This window comes from Orcinus orca, chromosome 11, assembly GCF_937001465.1.
Source record: "Orcinus orca chromosome 11, mOrcOrc1.1, whole genome shotgun sequence".
In the NCBI taxonomy this organism is placed as follows: Eukaryota; Metazoa; Chordata; class Mammalia; order Artiodactyla; family Delphinidae; genus Orcinus; species Orcinus orca.
Genome location: NC_064569.1, coordinates 99,400,132 through 99,423,767, shown reverse-complemented (window position 1 = coordinate 99,423,767; position 23,636 = coordinate 99,400,132). Strand labels below are relative to the sequence as shown.

At 48.8% G+C, this 23,636-nt stretch overlaps 2 protein-coding genes and 2 long non-coding RNA genes across 23 annotated transcripts in view; 2 read left to right on the top strand and 2 right to left on the bottom strand.

The window, feature by feature from the left end:
* Positions 1–478: 478 nt before the first annotated feature.
* On the top strand, positions 479–5,485 carry CDPF1 (cysteine rich DPF motif domain containing 1). 13 transcript variants are annotated; one of them, XM_049694614.1, is made up of 4 exons: positions 479–921; positions 3,271–3,383; positions 4,399–4,615; positions 4,899–5,485. In XM_049694614.1, the coding sequence occupies exons 2-4, from the start codon at positions 3,271–3,273 to the stop codon at positions 5,043–5,045; spliced, it is 477 nt and encodes a 158-aa protein (XP_049550571.1). In that variant the 5' UTR covers positions 479–921; the 3' UTR covers positions 5,046–5,485. The 13 variants fall into 13 exon arrangements, with proteins under 13 accessions (XP_049550571.1, XP_049550570.1, XP_049550569.1 ...); XM_049694613.1 differs by having other exon boundaries at positions 479–924; XM_049694612.1 differs by having other exon boundaries at positions 479–927.
* A 200-nt stretch (positions 5,486–5,685) lies between these two features.
* LOC125960495 (uncharacterized) lies at positions 5,686–11,886 on the bottom strand. Its single transcript, XR_007470212.1, has 2 exons — positions 9,776–11,886; positions 5,686–9,098 (listed from the first exon to the last, which is right to left on the bottom strand). It is a non-coding gene; the product is annotated as an uncharacterized LOC125960495 (long non-coding RNA).
* On the top strand, positions 7,387–23,255 carry LOC117196490 (uncharacterized). Of its 5 annotated transcripts, XR_004476711.2 has the most exons (6): positions 7,387–7,610; positions 12,970–13,109; positions 13,928–14,126; positions 19,185–19,417; positions 19,680–22,239; positions 23,121–23,255. It is a non-coding gene; the product is annotated as an uncharacterized LOC117196490 (long non-coding RNA). The 5 variants fall into 5 exon arrangements; XR_007470207.1 differs by having other exon boundaries at positions 12,973–13,109; positions 19,185–22,239; XR_007470206.1 differs by having other exon boundaries at positions 19,185–22,239.
* The window catches only part of PPARA (peroxisome proliferator activated receptor alpha), a 63,926-nt gene continuing 52,202 nt past the window's right edge, over positions 11,913–23,636 (bottom strand). For all 4 annotated transcript variants that reach the window (XM_004279591.3, XM_033405249.2, XM_033405248.2 and 1 more), the window contains exons 5-8: positions 23,038–23,176; positions 21,906–22,111; positions 16,457–16,904; positions 11,913–13,187 (exon numbers count right to left, since the gene is read on the bottom strand). In XM_004279591.3, coding sequence (XP_004279639.1) covers positions 12,940–13,187; positions 16,457–16,904; positions 21,906–22,111; positions 23,038–23,176 — 1,041 coding nt within the window. In that variant the 3' untranslated portion in view covers positions 11,913–12,939. The remainder of the gene's footprint in view (positions 13,188–16,456; positions 16,905–21,905; positions 22,112–23,037; positions 23,177–23,636) is intronic.

Genomic DNA, 23,636 nt, shown 5'->3' with positions numbered 1-23,636 from the left:
AGGAGCCGCTCTGGCTCAAGTCCAGAAATAATTCTTGTTGTCAGCATTACTAAGACACCTTATATAATCCTTATTTCTCGATTCCCCAAAGGAAGAAGTCCCAGACCTCAGGGCTGCTGGCTTCAGAATCATCCCCTAGCCCCGTAGAATGGTGCCTCGAATACACACGAGTAGAGGGGCCAGGAGTGGGGTGGGACGGCCACTGCAGGTCTAGGGAAGCCCTTGTCTGAGCTTCGGGACGGGGAGCTTGGGGTCCAGTGCAACTTTTGGTAGCTGACGTGGTTGGTGCCCCAAGGTGAAGACCTGGAAGTTGAAGGATGGTGGTCCCAGATGACGACGGGCATTGCAGGCCACTTAGGCCACTTTAAGGCTTTGGAGGGGTACAGTGACAAGTCCCGGCAGCACACAGCTTTTAAAGGTCGCAGGAAGCCACAGGGCTCATTTTGAACCCATTCTGTCTGTTGCCTTAGGGCACACAGTAATCACTGCCTGCGGCCCTGGCCCCAGGCCCCGGAGGCTTCCGTCCTAGTTGGGGGACGGGTAGCATAAGAACTAAGACCAGGGCATTTCGGTCCGAAGCGCGCGGTGAGAGAAACCACGTGGGGATGGAAATGCGGCTGGGGCCGGGTTATCTGTGGGTCGCGCACCGGCGGCACCGACTCTATGGAGCCCGGTGGAAAACCCAGAAAGAAGCTGAGAGTCTTGGAGCAGCCAGGACATCAGGCCACGTCGGCGTGAGATATCCAGGGGCTGCCCAGCCGCTGCCAATCCCGAGAGATCGGGTACGGGAAGCCGCAGCTAGACGGAGGGCGAGGCGGAAGTCCGCCACGAGGCCCCGCCCCGCGACTCACCGCGCACGCGCCGTGGGCTCGGCGGCGCGGCGGCGCGGCGGCGGCGGCGGCGGCGGCGGCGGCGGCGGCGGTAGTAGTGGTGAGTGGCGCGGCCTGGCGGCTTGACGGGGACGTGTGCGGCCGCGCCCGGGCCCCTCCCGGTGCGTCTCGTGCGTCCGGCTCGGCCTGGGCGCCTCCGCGGAGCCCTGCGGGGTTCCGAGCGGCCTCCCGCGGCGCTGGGGGCGGGCCGCGGAGCTTGCGCCCCGGGTCATCCCCGGTCCCTCCCGAACTGCGCGGCGCCGCGGAGCCTTCCGAGTGCACGTCGGCTGATTCGACATAACCAAGGGAAAATCAATGAACTTGATGACAGGGCAGTAGAAATGACCCAAACTGAAACACAGAGAGAAAAGAGTAGAAAAAAACAAACCCAGAGCAAAGGGTCCAAGAACCGCGGGACAACATCAAAGTTTAACGTATTTGCGGTTGGAACCTCAGCGGGAGACAAGAAAGAATGGGGCAGAAGAAATATTTGAAGGGTAATGGTTAAGGATTTTCCAAAAGTAATGGAAGATACTAAACCACAGATCAAAATGCTTAAAGCAGCACAAGCAGGATAAATAGGTTTAAAAGGAAAAAAAAAAAGTAGTTGTATAGTCAAACTGTCGAAAGCCAAAGGTGAACAGAAAATCTTCAGGGCAGCCAGAGGGCAATTCCATAGGTAGAGACGTTGGGGGAGACCCTCCAGGTGGCAGGAACAGCAGGAGCGAAGGCCGGGACACGGGTGTGTGTGTGTGTGTGTGTGTGTGTGTGTGTGTGTGTGAGAAAGTGCAGGACAGTGATGGAGCCACTTGAACTGCAGCCTGCTGTATGGAGGGGTGGGGGCTGGACGGCAGAGTCATTGGGAGATAAGTCCCAAGTTAAAGAGGCCTTAAATGCCAAGGAAGGGAATTTATTCTGTAGTCAGGTGGGGAGCCCCTTGGCTCTGAAGCACCGCCCAGAGCCTTGAATTTTGTCATGCTTTTTTATGCATCTATTGAAATGATGGTGTCGTTTTTCTTCCTTTATTCAGTTACTCTCATGAGTTGGCATTCACTGGTTTTCGAATGTTGAGCCAACATTGCCTTCCTGGGTTGAATCCGCTCTGTCGTGACGCCCTAGGCTTCTTATGTATTATTGAATTCAGTTTGCTAATATTTTGCTGAAGATATTTGCTTGTGAAGGGTATTACTCTTTAGTTTTCCTGTAGTAGCCTTGTCTGATGAATGGTATCAGGGTAATACTGGCAGTTTTGGTGTCCATGTAATATAGGCCTCAAAAATCACTTGGGAAGTGTTCCTTTCTCTGTATTCTGAAACAGTTTCTGTAGGTTGGTATTACTTCTTCCTTAAATGCTTGACAATTTGCTGGTAAAGACATCTGGGCATGAAGTTTTGCTGGTGTTCTGTTTCTTTTTGTTGTTGTTCTTTTTGTTTGTTTTTGTACTATTTCATTTTAAAGGAAAATTTTAAATTATGAATTCAGTTTTCTTAATAGATAAAGGACTATTCAGGTTTTCTATTTTGAGTCAGTTCTGATAAATGGTGTTTTTTCAAGAGATATGTCCATTTCATCTAAACTGTCAGATTTTTTTGGTAAAAAAGGTCACTGCATTCCTTTATTATCCTTTTAATGTCTGTAGTCTTAGTGATGTCCCCTGTTTCATTCCTCATTGTGGTAATTTGTATCTTCTTCCTGTTTTTCTTGATCAGTCTCATTAGAGGTTGTCAACTTTATTGACATTTTGAAATGACCAGCTTTGGTTTTATCGATTTTTTTCCCCTATTGTTTGCCCATTTTCTGTTTCTTTGATTTGTGTTATTTATTATTTTCTTCTTTCTGTTTATGTTGAGTTTAATTTGCATTTTTCTAGCTTCTTAAGGTGGAAAGTTAGATGACTTACTTTAAACCCTCTTTTCCAATTTAAGCATTTAAAACAGTGAATGTCCCTGTAAACACTGCTTAAGCTGCATTCTATGTATTTTGTATTTTAGTTTTCATTTAGTTCAAAATATTTTCTAATTTCTCTTGTGATTTCTTCTTTGAATTATGGTTTATTTGGAAGTATATCATTTAATTTCCAAATATTGGGAGATTTTCCATGTATCTCTTTGTTACTGATTTTAATTATTATGGGGTTGGAGAATGTACTCTATGATTTCAGGCTTTTAAAGCTTGAGGCTCATTTTATGGCCCAGAATATAGTCTATCTTGGTGAATAGCTCAAGTGCGCTTGAAAAGAACGTGTGACCTTGAGCAGGTCTCGTCACTTACTCTGAACTTGAGGTGCCTTGTCTGTACGCTGCCCTTCTCACCTGTGGGTAAGAAGCAGGCAGTGGGGAGCTTTGAGATGTGGGTAGCTCTTGGTCCTGTAGGCGACATGCCCTGTCTTTTGACCTTGCAGATGGAGTGTGAGGCGGAGCGCCGCCCCTTGGGTGTGTTTGAGTGCCAGCTCTGTGCCTTAACTGCTCCGTATAGCTACGTGGGGCAGCAGCCCCCCGGCGCCCAGTCTGTCGCGTGAGTACCAGGGTCCCAGCACCCCAGGGAGCCCGCCCAGAGCTGGCTGGCCTAAGTCTGACACAGGGCTTGGGTGTTGTGTCTGGGGCCACCGGCCCAGGCTCTGGGCACTTCAGGTGTGACCCAAGAAGGCACAGGGCAAGGTTCGACGCCATCCGGCTCTCCTAGAACCTCCCAGTCCCTACGTCCCTGCTCAGCCCAGAGTCCAGCACCTGCTCCGGCTGCGGGGTGGAAGCACCGTGGCTCAGGCTGAAACAGCTCAGCAGCTGGGAACGCAGGGAGCCGCAGAGGCCATCGCGTCTGGGGCTGGGCCTTGTCACTGGTCCCGCTGGTTCCTACGACGACACCTTCTCAGCGGGAAGCTGCCCGCCTTGCGGCTCTTGTACTGGTGGGAGTGAGCCCTGAGGACCAGCTTCCTGTGCACCTGCCCACGGATGGCCCAGAGTAGAGCCAGTGGGTCCCGGGGCTTGATTCTTGACCTTCAACTTGTCCTCCATCAGAGGCCACCTTGTGGGGATCTGGCCAGTACATTACGTGGGACCGGGGGGGCCAGGCTGCTTTCCTCCGGCCCTGAGGAACCTGGGGTGTCGCCTCGGATCCTATCCTGTCTGTCTCCTTTCTAATGTGCGCCGTGAGGCCAGAACCTTAGCCAGCGTAAAGCGCCCCGTTCTCCCTGTGTGGAAGCAGGCAGTTTGGGAGCGGGTGTCATCCCGGAGGTGAGGGGAGGGCTTGGAGAGCTCGCATGGAGGCCTTGTGCCCACCCGCCGCCCTGCTGAGTCAGGCTGGGGTCTGGGGGCTGAGTTGCAGCAGCCCTTCTTGGGGCCGAGGAGGAGTGGTTCTTTCCCTGCGGTCGACACGGAGCCCGGAGCAGGTCTCATTTCATCCCAGCCGGGCGCCACTGCTTGCCTCTCTGCTACTACTTGGTGGCACTGGGGGCCACCCCGCCCCCGCGATGAGCACGCACGGTGAGCAGGCCCCGGGGAGGTCCGTGCAGCTGGCTACCTTTCGTCAGCAGAGGTTTGGGCCATTCTGCCCACCGGCACCACTTCCTGTCCCGCAGCCTCCTGGAGGAGAGCTACGTCATGAGGGACCCCTTCACCCCCAGCAAGGACAGATTCCTGATCCTCGGCTCGAGATGCAGCTTATGCGGCAGGCTGGTGTGCGTGGGCCCGGTGGGTAAGCCACGTGCAGCTGGGGCCGCTTTCCCTCTCTCCCTGTGGCTGGGACCTCGCGTGAGTGACTGTGAGAGAGGTGACACGTGAGCCTTTCCCGGGGACAGTGTGAGCAGCAGCCTTTCCTGGCCTTGGTGGTCCTGGGAGCCCTCACAGTCACGCAGCTGGTCTGCTGCATTATGGGTGGGTCCCTGCAGCCAGCAGAGGGGTAGGGGACAGGCAGGCTGGGGTCAGTTAGAGGGTCTCATTGGGGTCTGAGGAAGAGGGATGCTTGGAGGCTCTGGGGGACGCTGCAGTGTGCATCCCATGGCACTCAGGCTCCTCCGTCCCCCTCTTCTTTCAGGACTGCAGTTTATTCTACTCCAAGAGATTTTGCCTCCCCTGTGTCTGGGAGAACATTGATGCTTTCCCTCAGGAAATTCAGCAAGACTTGGAGAAAAGGAAAGTCCCATCCAAGAGGTCTGCCAGCCAGCCTGGTTCTCGAACATGAGTCCAGTCGGGTACCAGGTCCGCAGCAGTGTGCTGCACGGGGCTCCTGGCCAGCGGGCTTCTGTGGCCTGGCTCGGAGATGGGGCCAAGCTGGGAGCCGCTGTCACCGACCTTGTTTCTGGGCCATCGGGAGCCGTGTCTGCAGCCAGAGGGGGCTGGGGTCCGCCTGCAGCAGCAACAGGGCCAGGAGCCACGCAGAGAGGGCGCCCAAAAGGCAGACCCCAGACCCCGGTGCTCCGAAGACCGCAGCACCCCCGCCCTCACGGCGCCCACCTTAGCAATTGGTGAGACACTGATTGTGGGCTCACCACGTGCCTGCCAGTTCTTAGAGGGCAGGAACTGCTCTGTGCGATTCTGTAGTTTCCGCAGGACCAGCGCACACTGCCTGGAGGGTGTTAGAAACGTGTTTGATGAGGGTATGAATAAAGGGCTTTTACTGACCGACGTTTGTGCTGGGTTTTGTCTTCTGGGGCCATGTTGTCCCAGGTCCGCTCTGTCACTGGACTCTACAGGTAGAGACCACGTCAGCTCTGGGGCTGGGGGACTGTTCTGGGTTAAGGGCAGACCCTACAGCTGGGGATCGGTTTTCTTCAGACCAAACAAAACAGTTCATCTCATAGCATCACTGAAAACTCGCCAGGTAATTTTTAAAAATAGTTTATTTTTTAAAACCATTAAGGCAAAACTGTACCCTGAAATTAACTCTTTACATTCATCAGTCTTACAGTAGGACATTCCAAACATATAAGTTCCCGTAAATTCAGGATAGAAATCAATATATACGATCAGTTCAATCTCCTAAAGGGAAAATGAGTAAGACCCAAAATTAAACAAAAATTAAAGTTATTTTATAGCCATTTTCTAATTTTCTGGAACCACTGCCAGTAAAGTGACTAAGATTCCATTTGCTCTCCTCTGCACACCCCGGCTTCCTGCGGCCCCGGATTCCCCGCCAATCACACCCAGAGGGTCTGGGCTGGAGAGAGGGCGTCAGAGCCTGCTCAGAAAAGATCTGCTTTGGAATCGCTCCTGTTTAGTATAAAACACAAAGGGTCTGTCAGCCCCTAAATACTTTGAGAGTATAAGGCACCCAAGAACAGTAACGATAAACACACGCCAAGGACTCCAGCTCAGCCCTGGCTTTGGGAACCCGCACCACTCTGCCGTGCGTCTGGCAAAGGCTCCCCCTGGGTTTGGATGTGACGGCCCTGTGGGTCCCGGGGGCGGTACAGATCCCCATCAGGAAGAAATCTGCCAAGGTATGGAAAACATCGTGTGGGAGGCTCACGGGCTCTGTGGCTTCCGCTTTATACCCCGGGTTGGGCTCTGGAGGCTGGCAGAGACCCAGCCGTTGCCAGTCACTGCCATCAGCATCTTTCAAATTGCAAAGTTCTTTGGTAACAACCCACAGGTAGTAATTCCCTGAAGAACAGACAGCTACTTACTACACAGGAATAGTTCATGGTCTCCAGCGGGATCCTCCTGTGTGAAATCGGTGACTTCTGACCTGGGTCAGAGGCAGCCTTGCTGGTAGAAATGATAGAACAGACTCATTCGTGTGTGAGGAAGCATGAGGAAGGGAACAGGTTTACAGGGAAGTGAATTCCACATGGCTCAGGAGAGAAGGAGAGCTCTGATGTGTGTGCGTGCGTGCGTGCGGTTGTATTTCAGTTGTGATATTTCAGCTTCCTGTGTGTTTCCAACACGTCCGAGAGCCAGGCTAGTGAGAGTATACGAGTATACGTCAATTAACACTGATTGCAGAAGAATCCCAATGTTTGCTATTAGATGCGTGATTGTGAGTAAAATATTTACATTAGGATTTTTTAAAAAAACCCTCAAATCACAGTATTTAAGATATAGCTATTAACATAGTTCTTTTTTTACCATACAGTGTAGAAAAAATAGTGATACTCAAACCCGAATACTGTAATTTTACCGAAAACTGCACTGAGTGGTATCCATCTCGTGTGAGGTACATTTTTTTTTAGGCCTGAAAAAAGGACCAGACCGCCTGTGCCTTTAAAAAGAGAAGACATTTGCCCAAAGTGAATGATTTGACCTTGAAAAGATGAGCCACTCACTTGTGTTCAGGGCCTGGAGACTCAGCGGCCCCCACCCCTTGTCGGGGGAGCCAGGGCTCACCTGGGGAGCTTGTCTGCGCTCCGGCTGGCATGACGCTGTAATGTTCATCACTTAATGAATTTTAGGTGCTGAGGGTGACAGCGGGGGTGGGGGGGGGAGAGAAGGGCAAGAGAGGAGGAGGCTGGTGTATTACCTTCAGCGGGGGAAAAACATGGAAGCTTTTCACATTCCACCCAAACTAGCAAACACATTTTAGATGAAAAATACCTGACCCAGGTCTTAATTTGCTATTTGTGATGTAAAAAATTGCTGTTTCTTCGATTTTTTTCATGTAATGCATTTAACAGCCGCGGGGCCTGAGGTCCTTGATGTTTACCAGTTGCCATAGCCAAGAGATGACGTTGACGTGGATGCAGTGTGGTCTTCTATGTGGCAAAGGATTCCAGAAGGATGTGACCGCATGTGTTCCCCCTGGACCACGGTACATGGCCCCCCTTTCTCAGGGGGGTGGAAGTAAACGGTTACACTTCTCTTATCTCAGACTGAAATTCTGAGAAGCAGATGGTCTGTCGAGAGCCCCCCTCTAGATCTGAGGAGTCCGGGTGCCTCGAGCCGGGAAAGGGCGTCTGGAAACGAGCCCTGGGCGGCGGCTTCTCACTCTCTGCCCTAACAAGCAGCCCCACCCGCAGCAGCCCGCTCTGCTGAGATAAGGTTAAGGACCTGCCGCGTTCCACAGACACAGCATCGTGCAGAGCGTTACATAATTCTTTAAGTGAAAGTGTGGAGACGCGTTGTCTTAGTCTTTTCCTTGCCGAACTTCCACTATCACATTTCAGTTTGTCCCGTAGTTTCCACAGAAGTAGGACGGGCCTCCTGTGTTCTGAGTCCTTTGCTGTCTCTCCCGTGTGTTTCACGGGCTGAGGGTCCACGACCATTTTCCTGAATGGTATTAAAATGGCACCTAAAAATAGATACAAATCTCAGCAAAAACTTTTAGACCTCAACCTTTGGAGCCTAACCTTAGATCTTTCTGGGCAGAAGGTCCCTAGAGGAGAACACGCCACCGGAAAAGTCCTTGCACTGAGAAGGAGGAAAGCGCCCAGTTAGCGGGGGTGGGGACGCTGTCAGCAGTCACTGTCATGGCCCTTCGGCCCTTCGTTCGCTCCTCCCAGCCGAGCTGTCTGCAGAGCCTTCCTGCTGTGCCGCCTGGAAGTCACCGCTGTCAGGAAGGCAAGAGTCCCCTTAGCTGACAGTTCCATGCAAAGACTTGGTTGGTAAGAATCCACAATCCCGGGGGAGCCCCGTAAATCAGCTTGGACCAACACTTAAGAGAAGCTGGGCCGCTTACAAGATGAGAAGAATAAATACAGACGGTCTGTCTCTGGAACCGTCCAGCGCCCGCACCACAAACGCCGTGGGAACAGTGAGTGTGGCGAAAATCCTCCCTGGACACTTTTTAATAATCGCTGAGCCCCCCGCTGGTGGCATCGGTCTTAGTTTGCAACTTCTATGGACAGTACAATTTCCTCGCATCTCCTGAGTCGACACCACTGTTGTGAACCTAAGAACAAGTGACCCCTCCAGGAACACGTGCAGCCCGGGCACCGGGCTAACCCACAGGGAGCGCCTCGCCGCAACCTTGCCCGTCTTAAATGCAGGGGCGGGAAGTGCGGGAAGCAGGCCACCCCTGGGGCTAACCCTGCACCGCCAGGCGGCCCTTCGTCCAAGCTGGTGTTTTCCACTTGAAGACGGGGCTGAGGATTGGAGGCGATGGCAGGAACTTACATCGACAGCGCAGGCGGGGAGCCGTGAGCACCTGGCACAGTCTTCCTCGTGGGATCTGCGCTTTGAAAGGCCACACGGGTGGAAGAGGCACTTGAAGGTGGCTGGTTTTCCCCCGGTCCCTGGAAGCCCCCATAAAAGGCCATGCCGGTGATCAAGTTGGTCTTAGCTGGGAGCGCCGGACTCCCTGGTTTAAACAATGGACTTATATTTAAACAGGACTTTTTAAGACATTCCAGAGACAGGTGTGGTTATTGGGTCAAGACAAAAACAAAAAACCAAAAACCTTCCATCGTGCATCTGGCCACCAGGTGTCAAACGTGCCCAGTGTCACAGTGGCTTGAAAAGGAGTCAGGCACAGAGGGGCACAGGTGGGGCTGGGGCGTGGCGAGGCCTCGTGAAGCCACGGTGTGACTAAGGCTTGCACGGAGGCATCTCTCCACCCTCATCTGCCAGGATTTCCCCCATGAACAGGCTCACGCATGGCCAGCAGGCATAGCTCAAGAGGAGGCGGCCCTGGGTGAGCAGGTCACCCGGGCCCTCGGCAGTGAAAGGGTGGAGTCCTAACCACTGGACCACCAGGGAATTCCCAAGGCTCCCTTTAAACAATAAAATTCCTTTAAAACTCCACAAAACCTTCCATTTCTCAGTGTGCACACAGCAAAGGTGAGCATCCAGCCTCTGAGCCCTAACGGTAGATGGTCTGACTAGAGCTGCACCAAAAGGCCCAGTGTTACGTGGACCTTAATTTTAACAGTATCTTTTGATAGCTCTATTGAGGTAGCTGTCATGCTGTAGGTTTGGGAAAACAGTGGTTGCTCAATTAATAGTACTTATCACCATATATCAAACAAAGGATCTTACGTGGGCCTTGAGCTTCTGCTCAGATCTTAGGCTGCTGCCCTTTGCTGGAACGTCCACTGTCCTCAAGGTTGTCTGTTTCCTTAGAGTTTCATGTGGCCCAGTGTAGGAAACGCATCAGTACCGTGGAAAGGTGCGTTCTGTGCTCTTAAAGTAGAAGGAAGGACTCCCTTTAACAGGAACAGCTCTCACGGACATTCTGGAATTCTGAAATTCTTTCCCCTCAATGCACATTCACTGTTTACCCCTGTGCATATATCGTCTTTGGGAAGATGCTTGAAACGCCTCTCAGCGGAGAGCTGTAGAAAGGTCACAGGGAAACCGGAGGCCGGGCGGGCAGCAGGAAGGGCCCTGGTGCTCTGACAGTAGTCAAAATGCCCCTCTGACGGCCGGGGCGCCCTGTTTCTGACAATGCTGGACGTCAGGGCAGTGACGTCCTGCATGTGCAGCCCTCAGGCTTCTCACAGGGTGGCAGGGGCAGAAGGCGGGGCGTGGGACCCCCAACTGGAAATGCCCAGGAGGCAGAGAGGAGGCGTGTTGGCAGGACGGCAGCAGGGTGTCCTGGAGGAGCCCCATGGTCCCCGCTTCCCAGACAAAGGCTGCCTGGTAATCTGTGGTCTCTGAGGAGTCTGGCACTTCCTGTGATGACAAGTCGAGGAAAGGAAGAACCAGGTTTAAACAGTGGCTTGAAGAGTGGGTCAAGGTGGTGAAAGGGGGTCCTGCCAGGTCCCGCATCCAGCATCCCGGGCTGCCAGCTCCACGCCTGTGGTCTGAAGCTTCCGGAACCTGCTTCCACTGGACCTCATGCTGACGTCTACTGAAACCTAGCAAGCCAGAGTGTGCTCTTTAAATAGCTACTGTTCGAAAAACGACCATATATTGAACTGGTGAATAATTCGTCTATATTTGACTATCAGTGCTTGGAGAAATCTTTGATTAGGGGACCACAAATACTCTGAGTAGCAATTAGTGACTCTGTTATTTCAAATGAATTTCTTCCTATTAACAAGTGAACAGTGTCAAGTGGCTTTCAAGCTGAGGTCCTCTGTGGCTTCGCCAGGGGCATTGCTGGTGGTCTAGCTGGGCCCCAAGAGGACCAGACGCTCACTAACGCCGCTGATGCGGAACCTGGGCCCGCCATCAGCTTGTTCCCGTGGCATGCGTGAGCTAGGAGCTCTTTCAGACAGGCTGTATGAGAAGCTAAACAGAACAGACAACCCTTCCAAAAGCCTGAGTCTCAAGGCTCACTTTCCGACGCTGTGTCCCTTTGAATAGATCTGTCCCAAGACACCAGAGCAAGAGGCCACATACACCTGGCACCGGGATCCTGCCCCGAGACCTTGGACAAGCCACAGGCCTCCAGGCTCATCAGCCCAGGGAGTTCGCATTTGAGGAAAGAATGGGGACACGGATGCACCCTGTGACTCAGAGCTTAACTCCTTTCTGACTTAGGGCAACCCCTGATTGGTGTCATTCTGAAGTGGAAATGCTTTGATTTGCTTCCAGCAGATCCTCTGATTGGATCTTTAAAAGAAATAAAGATAAAACACACCACTAAACGTGTAATGTGTAAAAGGATGTCCTAATTGTAAGTTTTGCTTTTCTCTAGTTGAAGTCTCACAGTTTTATTTACAATAATGCTGATCTTGGGAACTTTATCAAATTCAATCCTAGCCATTCTTTAACGGCAAATAATAATGACCTTATAGAACCAAATTTCCTAAAGATAGAGGGGGAGGGGCACCCAGGGTACAACCAGGTCGTAAATGCTGTCGCCCAAGAGGCATCCGGGGGCTGAACTGGCAGGATCAGCCCAGTCTGGCTCGGGGGAGGCACTGCTGAAAGTTCCCTGATGGGACCATTCATCTACCATGGTGGACAGAAAAAGAGGATTTCCAGGTCCGTGTGCTCTAGACGAAAACCATATTCCATACCGCCTTCCTAACTGGACCAAGGTTGAAAAGTTGATCTTTAAGGCTGCAACAGATATTGCAGATAATGGCAAAACTACCTCACATATGTAGTTGGAAAAGGGAACAACTCTCAAAATCTTTGTAAAAACCACCAGCCTGTTGTGCATCCTGAGATGAGTACAACCACCATTTCGTATCCACCCCACACCCACCCCCCGCCCCGGCCTGGCCTGTTCATTCTCCAGATGAGACCCCTGCCCCCAGGCCACAGGATAAAGTCACCTGTGCCTCGTCTTCTCCACTCCAGGGAGCAGCTACCACAGCAAGAGTTATAAAAATTAAGCCGCATGTTTAAAAAAGCAACACAGAAAAAGACCAAGGAGCTGCCTTGACAGAGGGGGCCCAGCGCAAGATTTACAAATAACTTGTCACTTTGCCCCTGGAGACGTGACCATGGCCCCCAAACAGCCTGAGTCAGTTGGTTCAGATTTGATCGGAAATGGAGGTGAGAGGAATGGGAAGCTGACATGCTTCAGAGTCTGTCTTGTTCCTGCTGACCACAGACACTAGCTTTAAACAGGCGGAGGATCGAGTCCAGAGGGCCCGTGAGACGTGGCTTTCCGGGATCTTCTACACAAACCTGGGAACAGGCTTTTTCACATATTAGTTACACCATGAAAACAGCGAACTGAAACAAAACAATTGCTGCATTTTGATAGCTTATCGAATCATTCTTCACATTCTAAATCCTACGATTCAAAACCGGCATGTTGTCTTTCTTCAAATTCAGGAAACTTTTTAAATACCTAACCTTTGGAGACATCTAGGTTTACAGGATTATAAAAATTAAAAAGTGCTGATTAGTTTTCAAAATTATAAAGGAGCACAACAGTCAAAACGTGGTGCAAAGGGAAGACAGACCACGTATTTTGAGGTTAATTCACCAGTAAATTCCTAAGGTGACAAAGAAATCTGCATTGATTCACATCGGGTGCATTAAATCAGGCCACTGAACACCATTCTGCATAATTTTCCAAGTCCTGACTAATAGCTGTTTATCACCAGCATTTCTTGAAGCAGTGGTTAAAAAAAGAAAGAAACATGGAACAGGATTCCGGTTACCTAGAGCTTATACTTTCCTTTGTCCCAGGTTCAAATGGTGACATTTGTGCAAAGTTGCGTTGCTCCCATCTCTCACTTGTCGCCTTTAAAAACGCTTGAAAAGTTTCTTTTTTTGTGTGCATTTCCAAGAAATCAGTACATATCCCTGTAAATTTCCTGCAGCAGCGGGTGCAGGGCGGCGTCGGACTCTGTCTTCTTGATCACCTGCACCAGTTGCGCATGCTCCGTGACCAGCTGCCGCAGATCTGCCATCTTTTGCAGGAGTTTTGGGAAGAGAAAGACGTCGTCGGGATGGTTGCTCTGTAAGTGAAGTTTGAGCACGTGCACGATACCCTCCTGCATTTTTTCAATATGTCCCACGTTTAGAAGGCCGGGCCGATCTATCCTCAAAAGAAAGCAGAGATGTTTGAGTGCAATTACCAGCATGCTAATACCTAATAACTGTTTTTCAGTTTGAGAAACCTTTTTTTTTTTTTTTGCGGTACGCGGGCCTCTTACTGCTGTGGCCTCTCCCGTTACGGAGCACAGGCTCCGGACGCGCAGGCTCAGCGGCCATGGCTCACGGGCCCAGCTGCTCCGCGGCATGTGGGATCTTCCCGGACCGGGGCACGAACCCGTGTCCCCTGCATCGGCAGGCGGACTCTCAACCACTGCGCCCCAGGGAAGCCCTTTTTTTTTTCTTTTGTTGGCGACGCCACTCAGCATGCGGGATCTTAGTTCCCCGACCAGGGATCAAACCTACGTCCCCTGCAGTGGAAGTGCAGAGTCCTAATCACTAGACTGCCAAGGAATTCCCGAGAAACCAAACATTCTGATTGGACATGGCCTTTTCTTTTTACCGAAAGCTCAGCTGCCTTTAGATGCTGTCAACTTACCTAGAAGATGGAACTAGACTTTTCCCAAGTCGCTGGGCCTGATAGGGGCAGACAGGACAAATACTCATTCCTAAATATTTCTACGACCTTAAAATGACTAGCTACCTTACGGGGTGGCCGCTTCATTTAGGATTTATCGGATTACCACCTGTCAGGGGAAAACCTGTATGTAGAGGAGTAACTATACACACAAACTGCTTTTGCATAATATGGAAAATGAAATTCTTCTTCCTGTGTCTTCTTAGGTGCTCGGTTTCAACAATATTTAAGGAGTGTGATTGTGTTTGACTTCGGTTTTGTGGTATAAAGCACCGTTACAGGTACCTTCCAACGTAAGTCAGCTGAAAAGAAGGTGGAGCCAGAAATGAATGGGAGGACGGATACGGGAGGATGCTGAGGATGGATACGGGAGGATGCTGAGGATGGATACGGGAGGATGCTGAGGTAACCCAGAGAGGGGAGGCCTGAGGCTTGGGGCAGGGAATCGGAGGATGGATACGGGAGGATGCTGAGGTCACCCAGAGAGGGGAGGCCTGAGGCTTGGGGCAGGGAATCGGAGGATGGATACGGGAGGATGCTGAGCTAACCCAGAGAGGGGAGGCCTGAGGCTTGGGGCAGGGAATCGGAGGATGGATACGGGAGGATGCTGAGGTCACCCAGAGAGGGGAGGCCTGAGGCTTGGGGCAGGGAATCGGAGGATGGATACGAGAGGATGCTGAGGTCACCCAGAGAGGGGAGGCCTGAGGCTTGGGGCAGGGAATCGGAGGATGGATACGGGAGGACGCTGAGGTAACCCAGCGAGGGGAGGCCTGAGGCTTGGGGCAGGAAGGGTGATGTGGACACCAGGTGTCCTCCCGGGGTGGCTCAGACACAGACACCAGACTTCCCGGGACAGCTCAGATCCAGGCATCCTGCCCTTGTTCCAGAAGATCAGCCCCCGCCCTCCATATTCAGTAGGCAGGGCTCTCTCTAGAGTCCCATGTACATTACTAGGATTTTCAAAGGTGTTGCTCGTCATGTGGATTTTTCTTTTTTCTTTTTTTGGTTATAAAATAATGACTAAGTTTTTAAAGAGAGAGATTTTAAAAAATAGTAAGTGAACCCCCCCTCATAATTTTAACCCCGTCATACAGATTTCATGTATACCTCACCAGACATTTTTCTGATCTGTGATTAAAATTTCTTTTATAAAACTGTCATACTACTTATAAATAGCTGTGCGTCACTCTCCCCACAACACGGCATCTTGAGCGCGCAAAGGACGGTGGTGGATCACATTCTGTGCTTTTTGCCAGAGCACAGGACTTCCTCCACCTGTGCCCAGCTGGACGGTCAGAAGGACGGACCTCGTGGAGCTGGGCCACCCTCCCCCAGCTCCACGTCCAGAGTCCGGGCGACTGTGGCCACAGCCTCAGTTCCGCGAGTGAGGGACTCGCGGCGGACAGTACAGCTTCAGGCAGCTTGAGGAGGCGGTGGCCCCTTCGGTCTCCCCTAAGGCTGGGTGGGGTCAGCCGAGTTTACAGTAGAGGGTTGACCTTAGACCCAGGACAGGGCTATTTAAAGGAACGTGACACCGAGCCAAAAGCCTGGGGACCGCAGGGCCAGCTGCCCCGTACAGAGGCCTAGATTCTCCTGCACTGGGATCCACGTCCTTTGGCAAAGCACACTTTGCAGTCACTGACCGTGAGCTACAGATAGTTTTCATTATGAAATAGCATAAATGTACCAATGGAGACAGCAACTGTACTAACATCTGTATGACTTTATAGAATACTGTCTGTAATATGGATATAATATGATGATAACACAATTATAACACTGTCGTCCCTTGGGATCTGTGGGGGATTGGTTGCAGGACCCCCCCAAGACGCCAAAATCCACGGACGCTCAAGTCCCGTACATAAAATGGCATATAACCTACGCACATTCTCCCGCGCACTTTAGTGATCTCTAGATTACTTGTAATACCTAACACAATGTAAATGCCACGTAAATGGTTGCCGGTGTGTGGTAAATTCAAGTTTCGTTTTTGGAATTTTCTGGAAGTGTTTTTTTCTGAATGTTTTCAATCCGCAGTTGGTTGAATCTGCAAATGCAGAACCCACAGATGTGGAGGGCCAACTGTATATGATATTATACACCATACATTATAATATTATTACAATTATATCTGATATATAATAGATATTAGATATACTAGATATAATTACATTATAATTATTAATGATACCTAATCTTCCATTATATTCTAAATAAATATATATTCATGTAATTACAGATAGAACATTTATACTTTACAAATGTGTTTATATATAATAACATGAAGTTTGGGATTAACATATACACACTGCTATATATAAAGTAGATAATCAACACGGACCTGCTGTATAGCACAAGGAACTCTACTCAGTATTCTGTAAAAACCTAAATGGGAAAAGAATCTGAAAAAGAATAGATATATGTATATGTATAGCTGAATCACTTTACTATACACTTGAAACTAACACAACGTTGTAAATCAACTATACTCCAATATAAAATAAAAATTTTAAAAAATAAAAGCTCTGAAACAGAAAACAATAACATATGCTATAGTATGATATGATATTGATATCATTCTCACTGAATTCTGGTTAGTGGCAATGTGGGGCTCGGACACCCTCCTCCCCTACAGTGCTGGCTCCACCCTGCTCACGTCGGATTTACCACCGCCAGATTCCCTAGGTGGGAGGCTGTGATTGCCACAGCACCAGCAGGTGAAGTCAATAACTTACCTCCACAACAAATTATAGCAGCCACAAAAAGGGCAATATCACTGTCGTCCAGCTCCAGTGCATTAAACTTCATTGCAAAATCGAACTTGGGCTCCATGATATCACAAAATGGTTTTCTTAGGCTTTTTAGAAATTCACGAGTTATAAAACCATTTCCATATGCTACCAGCATCCCGTCTTTATTCATCACAGAAGACAGCATTGCAAATATGGCCTCGTAAACTCCGTATTTCAGCAAAGTGACTTGGTCGTTCAAGTCCAAGTTTGCGAACCCCGGGATGGACTTGGCGAATTCCGTGAGCTCCGTGACCGTCTCCACAGACGTGCACTGGCAGCAGTGGAAGATGCGGACCTCTGCCTCCTTGTTCTGGATGCCGTTGGCCACCAACTTGGCCACGAGAGTCTTCTCGGCCATACATAACGTCTCCATGTCGTGTATGACAAAAGGCTGAAAAGAAAAACACCGGAATAAGTCGGGTGATTGGCGACAAGCTGTCTGCTTAATTATCAAGAAAATGATGAGTAGCTGCAGTATTCCAGCCACCTGTCGAGAATCAAATTATGTACAAAACACAGTCCTCATCCTTAAACAACCTCAAAATTAGTTGGGGACAAGAAGACATTTAATAGAGGACAATATAAATCAGTAAGAGAATAATCATCGGCGCCTAAAACTGGGTGGGGATTTCATTGCTAAGAAAGTGAAGTTCTGGGAATTCCCTGGCTGTCCAGTGGTTAGGACTCCATGCTTCCACTGTAGGGGGCACAGGTTCGATCCCTGGTCGGGGAACTAAGATCCCGTATGCCGTGTAGCATGGCCAAAAAAAAAAAAAAAAAGTGAAGTACTGATTTTGGCAATAAAGCTAACAAGAAAGAGAATATTAGCAAAGCACTTTAAATATTTTATAATGTCCTCTAAATTCCCAAATACTACTGCAATAGCCAGTAATTACAATAATTCTTAATTTTGCCATTTTATGAACTTCGCAGATAATCATCATTATCCGACGCTGACTGTTGAATGAATAAATTTGGCATGTAAGTAAATACAAGTCAGAACGTTGGCATTTGTGTGGAAGTAAACAAACGAGCATCGTTAAACCCTTGCTCTTGGGGGGTAAACTGGAAAGCCTTGAAGGACCCTCGTTTCCCGGTACAGGAGACTGAAATCTTCCCACCACTGCTCCATGTTCTGAGACAAATACCGAATCCCCATGGCAGCTCCCTAAATGTGGCCTTCCCATTTGCATCTAAACCCACCGTTCCTGCCATTTTATAAAGATCTAGCAGAGGAAGGAAGAGATGGTTGGCCATGTTATTTGAAGCCAACGTGCTCAGAAGCGATGATGTATCTGGTGGGGCTTAGAAGAATGGGCACAGATACCACTGCTGGCCAAACTTTGTGCCAGCTCTGTGTGCAGAGCGGAATAAATGGCAGGCTCTGAGGGATCTCTCTCAGCCTTAATGTGTTCTACAGACCAATAATGAAGTGGGCTGAGGCATTATTTTCGATCCCCACTGGATAAACACTGAGTGTATAAGAAGCCCAGTGATTTTAAGAATCACTCTGCCAGTGGGCAAAACACATCACTGACAGTGCCTCTGTGCCCACGGCACGACGTGTGCCCTATTTCTGGGCTCACAAGAGCATCAGGAGGAATCAGCACAAAGCCATCTTCTGGGAACCTGCTGGGTATACCTGGTACAGAGGTGGGTGTGTTGGGATAATGTGATGCATTGCCTACGAAATGTTTAAACAGAATTAGAATTTGCAAGATAGTGTTGGACAAAAAAAAAAAAGATCTGATTTCACATCTGAGGAAAGGGAATATTTTTAAAATTATCTGTGAATGACTGAAAACATTCTGAATACAGAACTCAAAGCCCAATTTCTAACGATCTCAAGTTTGATGAAGGAAGAGTAAAACTGTCTCTCTCCAAAGACTTTAAAAGCAGGCCAGAACTTCCCGGTGGCCCAGTGGTTAAGAATCCACCTGCCAATGCAGGGGACATGGGTTCAAGCCCTGGTCTAAGAAGATCCCACATGCTGCAGAACAACTAAGCCCGTGCGCCACAACTGCTGAGCCTGCGCTCTAGAGCCCACAAGCCACAACTACTGAGCCTACATGCCACAACTACTGAAGCCCACGCGCCTAGAGCCCGTGCTCTGCAACAAGAGAAGCCACCACAATGAGAAGCCCGTGCACCACAACGAAGAGTAGCCCCCGCTCGCCGCAACTAGAGAAAGCCTGCGCGCAGCAACGAAGACCCAACACAGCCAAAAATAAATAAATAAATTAAAAGCAGGCCAGATTTACCACTGTTTTGAGAAAGTCTGGGGGCAGTTCTGCTTCACAGGAAGTTGGAGCTCGGATTTAAAGTATTAACGTTTACAGGATGGACCAGAAAAATGTTTTTAAAGGACAGGTGGCAGTACTCCCTCAATTTCAGAAAATATTATAAGGCCACCTTGACTTTATTCAAATCACTGGCTTTTCAAAAGTACATTCAGCAGAAATAAAGGTGTTAAAAAAAAAAAAAAAAGAATCCTGTTGTCAAGAAAAACCCTTGAGAAACACTGAGTTAGATAAAGTTAGAGTCTACCAGAGTCTTTCATGTGAGTGTACACCGTGGACCTTTAAGAATGGGATTGGCATAAATAGTGGTTCCCAGTGTTTGACTGCAGAACGCTTATTATTATTATTATACTGTTGTTGTTATTTGGTAGGACATCTCTTGGACTAGCACAGACTGGCTACACAATTTGCAGGGCCCAGTGCAAAATGACAATGTGGGGTCCCTTATTCGAAAGTGCTTACGAATTTCAAGACAGCGACAGAGCACTGAACGTCAGCACAAGGCCCTCTAAGCAGGGGCGTTGTGAAGCTGGACACACGCCCAGGACGCTGGCCCTGGACTATTTTTATGTGGAACATTCTCTCATAAACGGAGACTTCAATGGTAAGAAATATTTCATTTCATGTGTATAAAATTATCGCCTGGATTTTAAAAGGCAGGCCTCATGAACAGGCAAAATTAGAAACGATCTGAATTCAAAACAAGTGCTAACATTTGAAAAATCATGTTTATTACAGCCAAAGAGATATTACAGAGTGACACCCTTGAAAGTTTGCCAGACTTTATTGAGAAACATTCTTGATTAGACTATTTTAAAAATCTAGAAGCTTATATTTAACTTTGGAATATTTTCTTTATCCTCAAGCTTGACTATGAATATATCTGATGTTACGGGTGGTCATTTCAAATCGGTGAAGCACACTGTAAAGCTTTTAAACGGCACAAGGCAGAAAGATGCCCACTTGCCCCCAAAACCACTCCACGCCACGACCAGAAGTCTCCCCTAACTGATAGGTATTTCCCTCGCTCACGCCTGACACTGTTCTATGTGCGTTAATGATGTTATAAGAATTCATCTCCCAAACACATCAAAACAGCATTTCCTATGAAAAGTTCGGCAGCAGCATCTTTTCGGAGAAATTTAATTGTGACTTATTGGTAGAATTGCTTTGGATGAAGTGATCTAATAAGCTCTTGGGTAGGTTTTACTACACACTTCTAGATATAGTACAAAATAGTATGTTTTTCAAGCTACTGACAAGTTATAGGTATAATATTTCAATATAACACAGCAGGCCAAACCCCACGGTGTGGTGTGAGGGGGCTGCCATTCCAGGATGCTGCCATTCCAGGATGCCGCCCCTCCCGGCAGCTCTGTCTCTGACCCAGCACAGATGGAGCAGAGACTGTGGCCCCAAGCTGCGCGCTCCAAGCTCTGGGGTGCATTAGGCTGGGCGGGGAGGTAGGAGGAGGGCCATGCTTCAACATACAGAGGAAATGGGGTGGGAAGTGAACCCAGCTTGGAGCAAACAGTGCCGTCAAAGGCAGTGGCTGGCCCTGGACGCTCCCTTTCAAACTGGTACCCGCGATGCTCTGCTTCGGAGGTGGGCAGAAGCAAGCAATTGACTCTCAGCAACACCCCGAATTCTGTTTTTCCTCTCCAGTGACGCCCAGTGCTGGACTATGGGTCTATCATTTATTTCCTTAAGACCAAAAGCCAGATTCCTCTCCCAGAGTAACTGTGTGATGGCCCTCAACGGTCCAGATTTCAACTCTGGCCGCGGGTGATGGGCTCCTGCTTAGAGTGCGTGGATCTCAGTGGGGTGTGAGAAGGATACTCCAGGGAAATCGACTTAATATTAAACGAGTGTTTGGTTCCGAGTCAAGATGACTTTTAAGTTTGCTTTGCTTTGCATTCTGAAAACCCAAGGGAGATGGAGAAGAACTCAGCAAGATCTAAAAGGATTCCAAGAGAGCAAAAATTGGGGTTGCTTTAATTTGGGGCTATACGAATCATTTCCAGGATAGAAATTCAAAGGTAAGAGATTACTTTGCTTTTACCCTTGTGATCTGGAAAGGGTTAGGGTGGAGTTTCTTGGAGCCTCTGGGGCCGCCCAGCATGGGTGTGGCTTTATGATTTAACAAGAGTTTGCTTGAACCCTCCTAAATTACCTCAGCCTATTGAATTGGAAAATTCACCGCAGAATGAAAAGACTCAGTAAAAAAGAGGTTTGGTTTGTTCATGAAGGTAAGTAGCTTGTGAGATGCTTTATTTTCCTGTGACTGAAAATTCCAGCTTGTAATTCCCAGTAAAGATGGCTTCAAGCTACTCATTAGGACAAATGAAACCTGTTTCACCACTCTCATAGGAGAAAGGCAAAACGTCTTCATTCGCCAACCTTGGGCCATCCCCCTCTTTGAAGGTAGCTCTGAGATTAGGCCTGTAATGGAGACAGAGGCTTAGCTAACTGTGGGGTGGGTACAGGGTGGAATCAGGCAGGAGAGGCGAAGTGTAGGCGTCCACAAGGGGCAATCTTAGTTGCTACCGAGAAGGTCCAGAACTGTCCCAAAAGACAATAAAGTTTCTGTAAACAAAGGACCCTTTCTAAGCCCCGAGATGTCATTTCCTTCTCATTGGAGAAAAAGAAGGTGGGCAGGGGGTAGGAAGGGGGAGGTCGGAGAGGAGAAGGTAGTTTTAGGGGAAAGGATGTGAGAGCACACTTTGAGTGGGAAGGGAATAGTTTCATTTTCTGGCATTAAAATAGGGATTAAAACAAAATCACTTAAGAAGCAACCCTAGAATCTGGTAAACTATTAACCAGACTTTGAGTGCATTAATTACAGAGTCATTAGAAGAACTTGGTTGCTAGGAGCTCTGAGGTGGATCAAATGGGATGGGAGTTGCTGCTGGGCTACGTTTTATAGTCTCTGAAGGAAATGTTTCCATTGCATTGTCTCCCATTTGCGCTGGGGATACATATGATTTTCTCAGCATTTAGGACATACTTCCTCAATCCTCCTCCTCGACTCTAGCTGACGTGTTGCCCAAGAAGCACTTCAGACGATAATAACCAGCGGCAAAGCCACCTACCGGATTGTTGCTGGCCTTTCCCGCGAGGATGACCCGGGCCTTAACCTTGTTCATGTTGAAGTTCTTCAAGTAGGCCTCGTAAATCCTCTTAGCGAGAGATTTGAGATCTGCGGTTTCAGAATTTTTTTCTAGGTCATGTTCACATGTAAGGATTTCTGCTTTCAATTTTGCTTTTTCCGATCTTGGCATTCGTCCAAAACGAATCGCTGGGGGTCGGAGGGGAGAAACGGAAGAACAGAAAACACAGAGAAATGAACAACAAAACACGGCACGAGGACTAATGGCTGGACGAAAGGTTCACACCACGGGTTAGACTGTGAGCAAACATGCATGGGTAAGTTACCATCCACTTCTCAGCGCTATTCAGCTTTCTCCCTTGGAGAGATGAAAATAAACCTCAAACCCCATATGTCCTGGACTTTTTAAAAAGCTTGAAATTAAAGGTGGCACCATGACTCACTTTATCAGTAGGATGGGCTTAAGGTCACTTCATGTCGTTAGGTACATAATTGAGCCTTTCGGTTAAGGAGATGGAAGTGAGCCTTAGAAGGCGTTAACACAGTACCTTTTCCTTTTACCAGAAGGTAGACATGCAACTCTTATGAACACATTATTTGAAATTCACTTTCCTGTAGTAATTGGCAGATTCTAAAATAAGAGTATGGGGACTGCCCTGGTGGTCCAGTGGTTAGGACTCCGAGCTTCCACTGCGGGGGACCCAGGTTCAATCCCTGGTCGGGGAACTAAGATCCCGAGAGCCGAGCAGCACGGCCAAAACAAAAAAAAAAAATAAGAGTAGGATTGAATATAATTAAATTCATAACATGGTCACATGTTTGCAATGGCACATGCTTCATACATATGATATGAACATCAAGACATCCCAGTGGTTTCCAATGGGTTTCAAAATCTTGTATCAAAGTTGTACCATCTGAAGTTTCTAACAGTATTTCCAAGGGTTCTACTGGATCTCTGTTATTCGAGGCTTATTTTTCTTAGGCTATCATGTTACAAAATGACCCGAGCATTAAATGCTGCAGCACATTCATTCAAAATAGAGTCTGTTCCGACCCGATAAGGGGGGGTAAACTGAGGCATGGGTGGGGAAAATGCGATAGACAACCTTACCTACCATTATGGGACATCCCAACTGAAAGGCACTTATGAAAACGACAATACTGGCACTTATTCCGGTTCTTTTTCTGAATCTTGCAGCTACGGTCACATGTGTCATATGCCAGCTTTAGCCGAATAGTTCTCCGAAAGAAACCCTGCGGATTGAGATACAGTTTATTAAAGAATATGGGCCACTGAGGAATCAGCGTCATTCCTTTATTCACGTTTCCTGTTGCTCATTTATTGTCTTTTTTTTTTTTTTTTTTGCGGTACGCGGGCCTCTCACTGCTGCGGCCTCTCCCGTTGTGGAGCACAGGTTCCGGACGCGCAGGCTCAGCGGCCATGGCTCACGGGCCCAGCCGCTCCGCGGCATGTGGGATCTTCCCAGACCAGGGCACGAACCCGTGTCCCCTGCATCGGCAGGCGGACTCTCAACCACTGCGCCACCAGGGAAGCCCCTATTGTCTTTTTTAAAATGAACGAAATGTAGAGAAACAGTTTATCTAGAAAGTCTGATGTAATTGGGGCAAATTGGAAATTTCATTACATGTAAAATGAAAAACAATAAAATGAGGCAAAAGTCAAAGTAATTTCAACACGTCCTCACCTGGCCTG

Bases quoted from the DNA above. Each gene is read 5' to 3' on its own strand.
- CDPF1 (XM_033405252.1), top strand. From the start codon at position 3,217: ATGTGGGTAGCTCTTGGTCCTGTAGGCGACATGCCCTGTCTTTTGACC. The intron at 3,384-4,398 runs GTGAGTACCAGG...TTTCGTCAGCAG, and splicing joins CCCGGCGCCCAGTCTGTCGC to AGGTTTGGGCCATTCTGCCC. The intron at 4,616-4,898 runs GTGAGTGACTGT...CTCTTCTTTCAG, and splicing joins CCCTGTGGCTGGGACCTCGC to GACTGCAGTTTATTCTACTC.